This window comes from Solanum verrucosum, unplaced genomic scaffold (assembly GCF_900185275.1).
Source record: "Solanum verrucosum unplaced genomic scaffold, falcon-dt-bn FXZP01000189.1, whole genome shotgun sequence".
Taxonomy (NCBI): Eukaryota; Viridiplantae; Streptophyta; class Magnoliopsida; order Solanales; family Solanaceae; genus Solanum; species Solanum verrucosum.
Genome location: NW_026020814.1, coordinates 1511459 through 1524985, shown reverse-complemented (window position 1 = coordinate 1524985; position 13527 = coordinate 1511459). Strand labels below are relative to the sequence as shown.

The following is a 13527-nucleotide window of genomic DNA, read 5'->3' as shown; positions in this document are numbered from 1 at the left end:
CCAAGTTGTGGCTAACGTCTCTTTACCTCCACAACAAGAGTATTTCAATGATTAAAAAAAAAATTAAAAATGGGAAAACACTCTAAATTTCACAAAAGGTATCCAGAAATAGTGAAATTTCACAAATGGTGTCCGCAAATAACATAACAAAAGCTCTTTTTAAAAAGTAGAAAAAGTGAGATTTGAACACATGAGCACTTTCTCCTTTCAAGGAGGTGAAACCATTGGGCTATAACAATTTGTTATGTTTAGGGTATCCAAAATATATTATCTAATCATTTCGTGTATCGTTTTACTTTTATATACATATTTTTTTTTCCGACGAAGAATGTCCAATTGGACACCCTGACCCCAATGTGGCTACGCCACTGGTCGGACAATAATATTTTTTATAGCTTTCTAATTAGCTAGGAGAAGAACAATTTTATTTTCATGTTTGCTATTTTTTCACTTGAATTATTTGAGGATAAATAATTGTCATCTTAATAAATGATGACTCACAAAATGTCAATTTTCAATGTTAAAAAAATAAATCATCTACTTTTAAATCGAAAAGACGGTAAACAATAGTAAAATTGAATAAATTATTTACATTTACACATAAAAATTGCAAGTTGTAGTTTTAATATGTATGCAATTTTACAAATTGTTCGAAATACAAATAATTAGAAAAATAAAATAATATATATATATATATATATATATATATATATTGTCGTTTTAATTAGTAAATGTTAAACAACTCACATTTCAAATATTGTATTGATTTGTATTGGATTTATTTAGTAACAAACAACACTCTCTAAATAATTTATAAGTTAATTTATTTAAATAAATTCACTAGTACAAATAAAAAACATAAAATCAAGAAAATAAACAAAATATTTAAAATGGTTTGAGGGATATTTTTGTCTTTTCATAGACTTATCCCATGGTATTAGTCCTATGTATTACTAATACCTCCAAATGAAAGGGTATTACATCCTATAACATCATGTAGGATGTATAACTAATTCATGAATTAGTTATACATAGACCCAAATTCCTACCAAACATAGTACTAAATAATAATACTATACATAATACTTGAACTATTTCTTCTAATATTCCCTACCAAACAACCCCCAAGAGTCCTATGTTCCTTGACCTCACAATCAATAATTCGAAGACGTAAGTAATAATTTACGTCAAATTCAAGAATATTTTCAATACTTTTTTCTAAATAAATACAAACAAAAAAAAGGGAGGAAATACAAAAATAGAAGAGAAAAGTTATGGAGTAAGGGTTTGTGGGTGAAGAAATAATGAACTTGAAAAATCACTTGTAAAACATTTTTTCCTTACTACCATTAGAAAAGTTATTTTCCTCATTTTCAAAGACCTCGTTTTTCTAACAAATTTTTTTTGAAATATTTTGACCAACCATTATAAACTTAAAGTACATTCTTCCGAAAATATTTTCCTCCAAACCACACGAATCCTTAGTTTGATACTTTGATCTTTGGATTATTAAAGGAGAGATAAAAATCTTGGCACTATTAATTATTCTAGAATTTTTTGTAATTAACATGTGAGTTAACACAAGGAGTTTTCAAGAAAAACCTACTGCTACTATATCCGGTGAATATTATTTATCATCCTTAAGGTTGATAAATCTTTAATACACAAGTTACAAGCAGAAGTTAGACGGATATAAACAAAGGGAGTATGAAAATAAAATAAAATCAGCAATGTCATCTGGTTTGATCTGAGCTCCAAGGCCTGGGAAGAGTACTATTTAGAAGTGTCCATGCTACCTTCCTTAATCTCTATGTCCTTAACAGCAGTACTCAATGATGATGATGAATCAGACCTTCCATCCTTTCCCACAAGATCCTCATCCTCATCGTCTGATGCTTGTTCGCCCTTTTTACGGAGTTCTTTGACTCTCCTATACTCATCATAGTGTGCTCGCCTGTGGTCCTTGAAGTTTTTCCCTTCCTTGAACCAGAATCTATCACATCACAGGAAAATATCAGATACCTGACCATACTTGAGTTTGCATTCAAAATACGAATCACTGAATAGTGCAAATGAAACTCAACCAGTAACAAAATACACTTGAGAAAATAAAAAAAGGAACCCAATATAGAAAGAGGGTTGTCTCCCGTGTCTGTGCATGGCGAAATCAATCAATTGAAAGGCCCCAATCATATAGGGGTAAGGGTAAAACAGAACTAGAAAGTTCTATTCAAGCTTATTGGATAAGACAATTTCCTTTGGCTGCAACGCTAGCCAACTCAGACGTCAATGACCCCCTTTCCCTCCTCTTGGCTCTCTCTCACCCAAGCCAACCCCAAGTCTTCAAATCAAAAGGTAGGAAAACCCAAAGGGAAAAAAGAAGTTAAAAAGGAGGGATGCAGAAACACTCATAATGATCCAAAAGAAGGTATCAAGCACTTGATAACCGAAATAACTTAGCAAATAAAAGGGTGGTGAACAGAAACTGAATAACCAATATAATTGCATAATGCTTTTTTTCCCTCCTTGATTATCAATATGATCACGTAGTGTCAGATAAGTGAAGATTGTTGACGGAAAAAGACAGAAAATGAATGTCAAGAAGCATATATACCTATGACAAATTTAACAAATGTGAAAATAGTAGTCCTGAAGAACCAAGTACACCAGACATTCAATAAGAATTAGAAACATGATTTAATGTATTTTGGGTTTTAAACTCTTGAAGATCAAACTAAACCTGCATCATCTTGGTCCATGACATCGGCTTCATCCTCAGATGACGTCCAGCCAGACCGTTGGGATTTATTCTTACTGGAAGAAGCCATCTCATTCAATGCACTGCGTATGGCTTCTGCATGTACTGCATCACCATTGCCTTCCTCAAAACTACCCCGTAGAGGAGATAAAGATCCTACCACATCACCAAAATCAGAAAAAGTCAAGAGGAAGAAATGAACTTGCATAGATTTAGGCGATATAAGCTATCATTCAAAGACCAATATAAACATTCCTCTCTAAATACAGATGAATGATTAGTCCATCAAAAAGCAGGACTATAGAGCTTATCTATTAGCTACTTTACATGGAACCTTCATGTTTTCTTCAATATAACCATGTTGAGCAAGTATCACACCAGCATAAGAACTTCATATGGTGGATCTTTCAAGATACACTACAAACCTACTAAAACACAACATAGCCGCCTTGAATACATACTCATGCAGCGGACACAAGACTAGTCATATAGGACACATAATGCTGTACCCCCAAACTTGACGATTTGATAGCCTTCACCCCCAGAATGTTGTCCTGGCACCGAACATCAATACACTCCCTTTTAGGCATGTGAGAATGAAGAAAAATTGAAAAATCAGCTTTTAAATGAGGTACTTTCCAACTGTTAATTGCTGCATAATCATATACAATAGTTTATTTGTTCCAAATTATGCGTTGCTTCTTACTTCTTAACATACCACACATATTTTACCCCAACTTTATATTTTCTTTGTATCTTCTTTAGGTACCATGGTTATTTATTCCAATTTAGTGTGTATTTCTTCTTTTCCGCTCCAAATCTGTAAAAAAAAACTTGACTGAAATTCTATTAATTTTTTACTACAAAAATATTTTTAGTCTAAACAACAAGTTTTCAACTGTGTATTTAATTTATTTCATCTTTAGATGTAATGACAATTTGTGCAACTGTATAGTTCTTTTTTTTGGAGGTTAAATTTGTAAAAAGAAATAGGTGAAACTCCATCATGTGTATCCAAACAAAAATATTTAACCTAAAAATGGAGTTCCAAACATGTTTTCTGATAAATCTGGCCCGAGTTGAACAAAGAAAAAGAGAAAATCCTATCTGCTTAATAAATTCAATTAGATAGAGTAACTACATCATGTCTTAACAACTCATACCAAATGAGACCCTTGCAAATGCAAAAGAACTGGAACTACAGAGGAGTAACGAGAAATAAAATCACGCAAAGCCCCTAATAATGCTCAGTAATTCTCTTAGTGGCAGGATAGAAACTGTATACACTAACGAGGATTAGACTCAAATAAAGGAAAAAATACCAGAATGTCTGTGTTTGATGAAGTCACGGAAATCTTACTAGGAAGATCAATTATTCAAGAATTTTTTGGAGCTTTTGGATAATCCAATTTTCTCATACATAATAATAAATTAAGCATCAATGCCATTATTAGAAGCCTAACCTAAGGCTTCAAATACCCAAACATAAGGGTAGTAACTCTTATATTCCACCACCAAAAGATTATAGAAGGTTTGGCACCATATAAGAAACTTCAAAGGTGTTGACATTTTGAGAAGAATATACATCAACTTTGACATTTTAACTTTGAGAAAAATAATCAATTACCCTGAGCTAAATAACAATAAAAAGAAAATTAAACAGAAATATAAAATGCACCAGTAGCATTACAAAAACATTTAAATCGTATAAGCACCATGTAAAGAAACTTTTAGGATGTTTACAAAAAATACTACCAAATGATCCAAATAAGTTTAATTCTTAATAAAAAAGAATTGATGAAGAAAGTTGACTTCTTAAAATGTTTCCACCCAAATCATCACTCTCATGGAAGCTAATCTAAAAAGGGAAGAAAAGAAGATCAGTACGTGCATAAATCATCCCCCAGGGGCGTTGGTCTAGTGCCCCACAAAGGTAGAGGTAAGGTCTACATACATCCTCCCCTCCCCAGCCCCCACTGGTGGTAGTATTATACTGGGTATATTGTTGTTGTTGGGCTTTGGTCTAGTGGTAAGAGCACGAAGTGTGATGTGTTAGGCGCACGTCATGGGTTTGAACCTGTCGCATACAAAGCCTAGTATTTAAGTAGAGAAGAGTACATAGTTCGGCAAATTATCTACCGAATTTCGAACTGTGTGCCATTAGCCCTCGGAGGGTTTCTCGGTTATTCAAAAAAGGAGTAAGTGCATAAATCATCAGGGTAAGAAAAATAGAAAAAAGAAGAAAAAGAAGACTAGCAAGAGTATAAAACCAGGTTATTACATTAATCATGTTTCATCTATCTATAAGCCTACCAAGCATCAAATTCTATTAAAGAGAGACTGATTGGCATGTGAAAGGCAGAAAATGACAGCTCAGCTCACACCACCACATTATTTGATCAATATATGAAGCTTGCATGAGACAAAAAATTTAGAACTGAGACAAACAGACATAAAAAGAGGAGTCAATTTCATGAACATACCATCATCATCGATCATGCGGTGATATGGTGTCTTTGGTTCAGTAATTTTCTGCCTCACCGGTTTATTTGCCTCAATTTCTCCCAAATTTGCCTCATCCCACTTAACATGCCCCCTTCTACACCAACAGAAAATGTTCGAAGCAATTAAATTTGCATTGCTAACAATACTCATACCGCAGGCAGACCAAAATAAGTCCAGTTATTTAGAAGAACAGATAAAACAAAAATTAAAATCATGATGACAACACAACATTAGCACCAATGCATACCCCAAAAATAACTGACCTTGCAATAATATATTCAAGGTAACCGTTTTTTGTTCTTGTGATCAAGTAAAGCATAACTCAAGGTATTAAACATGTTATGGAACACATATACAGGAGAAAAAATGAACAGGTTTTGGGTCCCAAACAGCACATTCAGTCTACTTACAGTAAATTAATACGTGCATACAGTATTTCTTTTCTCAATCTTGTCTATGTGGCATTCATTAGAAACTGAAATCTGAGTTTAAGCGAGCCCAAGATGTAAACAGAATTCACAGAACAGGAAGAGACATTACTTCATTTTCTCAATGTAACTCAATCCTTCAAGCAGTTGCAGTCCAACTGGTTACCCTGAACCAACAAAAGAAAAAAAAAAACCTGTCAAACACTTTTGATAAAATGAAGAATTCATTGTAGATAATGTCATTAATAGACTAAATAATAAGTTGCAGGTTCCAAAAGACCCCTGAGAATTTCTAACAAACATTTACAATCCATTTCTGCAAATTGCTCAGTTTTTAATAGATAACAGTAAATATTTTTCATCTGGAAGGTGTAGGGATGGATAAGCACCTGGAGACTGCATATGTTATGATAAATCGACATGCTTATTAATAGGAGATAATCAACAACAACAAGCAATCCCACAAGTGTAACCTAGGGGAGATACAGCGTACGCAAACCTTAGGTAGGCAAAGAGGCTGTTTCCGATACACCTCAATGGCGGCTCAACCCTAAAGCGCAGTGGCTTTAAGCCCAAAAATAACCAAAAAACCCCAAATTCAGTTCGCTCAAATACGAAAACATACCGAAGATGCACAAAAAGAAATAAATTCGTCCAAAAGGCAAGATTAAACGAAGAACCTAAAGAAGATGAAGGCTCGAGATACATACATACATAAAAGAGACGAACAGATCTCATGAAGGCCATTATAAGGAGCACCGAACAAAACACCTGGATAGTATATAAGAAAATCATATATTCATTGTTACTATTAATTAAAATTTAAAATTTATTGCTACTCTCTTAGTAATTTTTATGCACATATTTTTGAAATTTTATTATCGATATAATTATAATTAAAAATGCAATTAAATTTATAGTTAATTTTTATTTCTTAATTTGTCTAATTCATTTCAAGGTGATTCAATCATGTTTTAATATTGACTTTGTAAAGTTATCTTCAATTTTTTGAAATGTTTAATAAAACATTTCAATGTCAAACTAATTAGATTATCAAATAATTAAATTTTAAAAAAGTTTTCAAAATTATAATTAATTAGAAACAAGGTGACAAACCAAATGAATTAAGAGATTACATTTTGCTCAAAAAAAAACATTGCTAAATTGTAGAATATGCGAGAGTTTGAGACAACCAGAAATAAAAGTATGAAACTAAATTCTAAGTCAAATACTTTTTATACAACAAATGGTATAAATATAATTATTTAATTTAATCGATCAATCAATTAATAAAAAACCTCAAACCGTTAAAAACAAAAATCTAATAATCAGAAAAAATCAAAAACTTACCTAAATTGCTAAATCAATAAATCAATAACCCATTATCAATAAATTTCTATTTAAGTAATTGATTTCTATTCGATTTTGAATGCTATGTGAGACTCAAAGTGACATAGCTCTCTCAACCTCATATTGACCTGACATTTCTAGTGCCCATTGAAAAGCAAAAGTTGTATTCCTTTTATCCATGCTCTTTTTTCTTCTCCTTTGGCCTATGAAGCGGAATGAAAAGCTGCCTAACATAAGAGTTTTACAACAACAATTTTACACAGAACAGGCAGTTTGTGAATAATGTTTTTACATCATAGTTTTTACTGCTTGAAAATTTGAGCTTGTGCTAACTTAGGCACTTTAGTTATAATGATACTTCTACAAGATAGGTTGAACTTCCTAAGCTAAGTTACAATCTACCATGATCTTTCTCAACAAAGTGGTGAAGGCCGATGAGAACCAAATTTAGCAAACCAACGATTCTGGTATGCATTAGGGGCTACTGCAGGCTGTTGCTTGTATGAAGACATTTCTGGTGCTGCATAGCGCGGAAGATTAGCCTGGCCAAACTCTTCAAATCTGATGTTTGGTAATACTAAACCATTATTTCCTTGGAATTGTGATGAAGTGCATTGCTGCTGGACTATCTTCTGAGAGCATAAGTCGTCCCCTATCGGTATTTCACCAGTAAGAGTTTTGACAGCAAACATGAAGCAAGGATCTGCCCATATTTCATCAGAAGGTAAGCCCACAGAGGAAGGAGTATTAACAGAGGGCTTGCTCGAACTAGAACCCGGGATCTCATCCACTTTCTTTTCGTTTATGACTGGAATTGTGCCGGTTAGAGTTTTTATTGCAAATTCTATGCAGGGATCCGTCCAAAGATCACTTAAAGATGACTCAAGATCTGTTTCACCTTTCTTATCGCCTTCACAGCTAGAAAGGACAGTTTTTGCAGGTTCAGCTGGAGAAGGCTTCTTCTCTCGCTCCGTTTGTGATGAAGTAACAAGACGCTTTTTCCTTTTAATCGTCAGACTCCCAGTTTCTACCTTCTTGCTGATGGTAATACCAGTTACTGTAGTTGCAACATGCTTACTGGTATTAATAAAATTCAAAGGGTTATCAGAGGTGGCAGCTTGTGTCCCCTCCTGCTGTCTAACTGAAGTTAGTTGGGCTTGATCATTTGTTTGGAGCTTAAGAGATGTATCAGCTCTAATACCAGCAAGCCGTTTGGATGCTCTGCGAGGCAAGTTCATACCCTTTTTTCTTTTCCGCTGAAATGTTTTCTGGTCATGCTTTTCCGCTCCATCTCGTGATGGCTTTTCTTGATCTTCTCCACTTACAGTTTCCGAGACAACTTTACCATCATCCTCATTTTCTTGATGTTCTCCACTTGCAGTAGCCGAGACAACTTTACAATCCTCTTCCTTTTCTTGATGTTCTCCATTTGCAGGATCTGAAATAGCTTTACCATCATCCTCCTTTTCTTGATGTTCTCCACTAGCAGTATTCGAGACAACTTCACCATCATCGTCCTTTTCTTGATGTTCTTCACTTGCAGGATCTGAAACAACTTTACCAACATTCTCCCCTGCTACAGCATCTCCTAAACCTGCAATATTTCTCACTTCCAAATTAGAACCACTCATTTTGATAAACTACTTAAAAAACACTTGACATCTAGAGTATTTGAATTTTGATGACATAAAATGACATCTCTTGACCCATCTAGAGGCTGCAGTATCAAAAGAATTTCGATTCCAACATATTAAAAGCATTTTCCCCAAGAATTTCAGCAATAAATTAATTCTTGAATTCACAAGGAAATCTGTACCAGAGGAATGAAAAGGAACTTATAATAAATTAATGACTTAAGAGCATAAATAAAGCATTTAAATACTCCATCTGAAACAGAAACATCAGAACGTTCCAATTGTGAGCAATACCTTCACAGGATGACATACCGCCTTCTACGCAACTGGAATTATGAGTCATATGTTCAGCACCCAACTGCAGCTTCTGATTCGAATTAACTTCCTTGCCAGATGCATCACTGTCTAGCGACATCTGCTTGTCAGCTTCAGCAGGAAACTAGCGAATACCAGAAACAAACAAAAAGATTAGTTCATCAAGATTTACCATGGAGAATTTGAAGCATGGCTAAGTGGTTTGAAGTCTTCCTAACGAGTTTTATGTGTGGGAGTCTGCCCTGTATGCAATGGGATTACAAATAAACGGTTTCAAATGATTATAACAAAAGGAGGTCGTGAAGAATGTACTGTATTAAGAGTCTAATCTCCTCTAGTTTTATGAAGGAAAAGGAGATCAGAAGAGGCTACAAATCTGAAATTACCAACAAACGTTTAGCATGACTAAAAGACTATGGAAAGAACCTCAGAAAGTTTTCTAGAATTGGATGTAAACAGTTTGTTTACAGATGTCTAAATAAGCTTTGTAAGGTATGAATAGGACAGACTTTTCTGTGGCCAAGTTGGTGAAAAAATAAGAATACTACCATTTCCACTAACAAAGATATATAAATTCCAGTAATTTGAGGTGTAATTTTATCATACAATTCAAATTTCTTTGATACCATGTTTCTCTACTTACTAATTACCTCCATAAATCATTGTAAACAAGAGCTCTTGGATTCTAACTAGGTTATGAAAACCTATGGACTTTTAACTACCAAAGTAAAGGATAATACCCGCAAATGAGAATGAGCGTGCAAAAAACATTCACACTTACAGAAGAAGAAGGTTCTTCCAGTTTTAATGTATCAGGACATCGATTATCGGGCTTGGATTCAAACCTTCCCGGCTCTCTAGTTTCAAGGAACCGAGAAACTTGCTTCATAGAGCGGAAAGTTTGTCCACTGACAGGATCAATATAATACTGCAAAGGCGATTAAGTAATCACATAAGTCATATTTCCAGTTATTGATAAGCTGGTAGGCATTAAAATATGAAAATAACGAGGGAGTTAGTACCGGATCTTTCCTGATCTTGCGCCCCTTTCTCCTGACCTTCAATTCTTTAATCCATCCTGGCGGCAACCCTTCTGATGCAGTCTTCTCAGTAAAACACTATATCGTGGAAAACAGAGAAACTGTAAGGGCAAATACAAAAGGAGAGAACTTCATGTAAAGGAGGTTCCCCTCACAAAAGGGGGAAAAATAGGTTGGCACTACATTGGTAGAAAATATAAATTAACCAATGAGACCTTTTCGGTGCCTTTCTTCTCCATTTCCTTTGTATTAGAACTCTTAGAACAATTACTGTCAACACTGCTAAGATAGTGAAGAACGTCCGCCTTGGAGCAGAATTTGAGTCCTTTTGAGGGATCAATATACCACTGCAATAAACACAATAGATACAGTCAGAAATACAGAAGTGCAGTTTAGTGGTTAGGAACCAGTACGAAGGAGAGGAATAACAATCTTATTGTTTTCACATTTCTATTCATAAAAATGTGCATGGATTCAAGGTGGGAGAGCAGAAACTTTTATGACTCCAGCTTTCAGGAACTGCCATTGGCAAACAATACATCCCACTTTCTGAAGTAAAAATCAACAAAGCACTCACAGGACTATCAAGCGGTTAATATGTGCTGCTTCATAACGGCGCATTAGGAAAAAGACATAGCACAACAAGGAAAACTGCAAGCGGTTGCGTGAGAACTAGGTTGGCATGGATATGACGGGTAGAACTGTTATAGGACTACACAGCTTCTTACTGAATAAACAAAATTCATCCTTTCCCTTGACTTTTTCTGGAATAGAGAATTTATAATGGCATCACATTCAAGCAAAATTTCCAAACTTGGTATTTTCTATTAAAAGCACAGATTGCAGTATGTAGTTTGTCCATTTTGGCAAAGATAAAATGGTCCTCACAAGGACAATTCTACAAGTTGGGTTATAAGATAGCAGACTCTGAATCTGAGCTGACTCCCTGCCACACACCATTCAAAGAATCTTAAATTTTCTTCTCATTTCAACCAAAATGGAATGTCGGGTTCACTGGCATCTCCGTACTCTTAAAACACCAAAAGCACAATAGGCACCTTATCTTCCAAAAAGGAAATAGCAGATCACCAGAATCAATCAGCGTAAATACACATCAATGTTAGAGACCAAAGCTTAGATAAATTACATCTTAAAGATGTGAACCATAATATCATTTTGGTGGATGGTAAAAGAAAATTTTAGGATTGTGGGGTTAAGGTTTTAAGATATACAAACAATTTGAGGGCTGAAATTCAATTATAAGATGCTAGCAGACGGGCTATGGGGAAAAAGAACATACAAACTATATTTGCTACAATATAAATAGGGGATAAACATAAATACCCCTCTAATTTGTCCCTTTTTTTCTAACTACACACCTAACCTTGTAAGAATCCTATGACCCCCCTATACTTGTCCGAAGTGAAATTATTACCACCCTCCGAGTCCACAACAAGATTTAAGCCAATCAGGTATAATTGACAAGCCATCCACGTCAGATTCATTGTCATTTCTCTTTCCAAATAGTTTTCTCTTCTTTTTTTAAAAGCCATTTTTCAGCCATTCTCTCTCCCAGGGGCAGACCCACGTTGAGTGAAGGGGTATCAAGTGACACCATTTCATCGAATTTTTTTACTATACTATATATATATATATATATATATGTATGTATGTGTGTGTTACTACTGTGCATAAAAGCATAGAGACAACAAAAGCATCAGATGTGAGAACCTAGCATCATTCCAAGGACAAGACACATGGCTTGTGAACATAGAGACTACAAAAGCATCAGATGTGAGAACCACTAGCATCATTTCAAGGACAAGACGCGTGGCTTGTGAACATAGAAAATAAAAAAGCATCATATGCGAGTACCACTAGCATCATTCCAAGCACAAGACACGCGGCTTGTGAACATAGAAAAAACAAAAGCATCAGATGTGAGAACCACTAGCATCATTCTAAGGACAAGACACACGGCTTGTGAACATAAAACTAATTATCCAATCCATTATGTAATCTAACCGAGGGAATTTAATCCTTACTATAGAGGAGACAACAGTTGAGGACCAAGTCAAAATGGTGCCTCACTAAACTTGGCATGCAATGGCTGACATATCATACTACTACGACTCCACAAGACCACCCACTTACCCACCCACTCCCCTCAAAAGTAAAAATGGATTTAAAGAAAGTCATAAGCCAGAAACAGCCTGGGATGAGTTTAAATGGAGTAGCATAGACAGTGAAGATACATATAGTCGACCCTAACTAGCTTGGAACTGAGGAATGGTTGTTGTTGCTTAAGCCAGAGACAATTTACTGGCCGGAGATGAAAAGTAACACATAACAAACTATATACGAAAGTTCAACCAATCACCAGAACTAGGACATTTCATATACTTATATTGTCTAGGCATTACAAGGTTAAACAAACAAGTGCATGTTGAATTCTTTACCTACTTCAGCCATAAAAGCAAACTAGCACCTCTTCAGTTAAAACCTTGTTTAGAGCAAGAAGACTAACTCCCAAAACTTACCCTTTTTTCTTTTTTCTATGTCTGGATCAGCTTGCATGCAGCTCAACAAAGTATCCCTTACTAAGTTCAATTACTTTGCCTAGTTTGTCTATACAGATGAAGCATGGCATCAAGCTTGCTAATTTATCCAACAAGGAGAAGAACAAGGAGAAGACACAAAGTAGTAGCCCTTAGTTACACAACCAGGGAAATAGTTATGGGAAGCAAAGTTGTGATTTTGTATAATATTACTACATATTAAGCCAAGAATAACAGTTGCAATGGAAGATCAGAAATAAATAGAACAAAGCATCAATCTTTATCATCCCAAATGCAAAATACAACAAACAAATGTAAGATTAAGAAAAGAGGAATGAACAAGAAAATACCTTTTCTTTCTTTCCTTTCTTGCGTGTTCTAACCTCCACCTTCCACCCATCAGGAACCCAATTGGGCAAACCCCTTTTCTTCCCCATCTCACCTAAATTATCAACTAACCCCACAAATCCAAATCAATCTCCAAGTACCCAGAAAACAAGAAAACCAAATAAAAATCAAATCTTGCCAATAAATGTCCTACCCCTTTTACAAAAGGGTGAAAATGTGTGTTTGCTTAATAGGAGGACACCAGTCACACCACTATATTGTGTTGTCTTCTCTTTTCTTTGACTCTACATACAGAGTAAAGTGCTGAGTAGGGCAAATGGGGACATCATGGGGTTGGGGGTGGGGGTTGGAGAATCAGACAAATACCACGTGTCTGCCAAACTCTCCCTCAATTTCAAAAACTTGCAATTTGAGGCAAACCAATATGTCTTTATGATGATGATTCTTTAATCCTATCCAAAAAGAAGAAAAAGAAAAACTCTACAAGTTAATGTTAGGTGTATTTTCACACTTGTTTATTTTTTCTCTGTTGTTTGGCCTTATCTCAGCTCCATTAACGCAGCAGCTGTCGTCTGTCCAAGTCAGTGGACG

The 13527-nt window shown here is 35.0% G+C and overlaps 2 protein-coding genes across 3 annotated transcripts; both read right to left on the bottom strand.

The window, feature by feature from the left end:
* Nucleotides 1-1588: 1588 nt before the first annotated feature.
* Nucleotides 1589-6455, bottom strand: LOC125813257 (protein phosphatase inhibitor 2). The gene is given in 6 exon segments (XM_049492746.1): nt 1589-1976; nt 1979-1993; nt 2741-2914; nt 5242-5357; nt 5804-5858; nt 6406-6455. Coding segments are annotated over 5 exon segments (513 nt in total). The 5' UTR covers nt 5809-5858; nt 6406-6455; the 3' UTR covers nt 1589-1773.
* An 827-nt stretch (nt 6456-7282) lies between these two features.
* LOC125813215 (methyl-CpG-binding domain-containing protein 13) lies at nt 7283-13141 on the bottom strand. 2 transcript variants are annotated; one of them, XM_049492695.1, is made up of 6 exons: nt 12939-13141; nt 10246-10377; nt 10013-10108; nt 9772-9918; nt 8970-9114; nt 7283-8635 (listed from the first exon to the last, which is right to left on the bottom strand). In XM_049492695.1, exons 1-6 carry the CDS (start codon nt 13023-13025, stop codon nt 7455-7457), a joined length of 1788 nt encoding a protein of 595 aa, XP_049348652.1. In that variant the 5' UTR covers nt 13026-13141; the 3' UTR covers nt 7283-7454. The 2 variants fall into 2 exon arrangements, with proteins under 2 accessions (XP_049348652.1, XP_049348653.1); XM_049492696.1 differs by lacking the exon at nt 12939-13141 and adding an exon at nt 12490-12585.
* Between the last annotated feature and the right edge of the window lie 386 nt (nt 13142-13527).

Bases quoted from the DNA above. Each gene is read 5' to 3' on its own strand.
- LOC125813215 (XM_049492695.1), bottom strand. From the start codon at position 13,025: ATGGGGAAGAAAAGGGGTTTGCCCAATTGGGTTCCTGATGGGTGGAAG. The intron at 10,378-12,938 runs GTATTTTCTTGT...TGTTTATTGCAG, and splicing joins AGAAAGGAAAGAAAGAAAAG to TGGTATATTGATCCCTCAAA. The intron at 8,636-8,969 runs GTATTGCTCACA...GAAATATTGCAG, and splicing joins CGGTATGTCATCCTGTGAAG to GTTTAGGAGATGCTGTAGCA.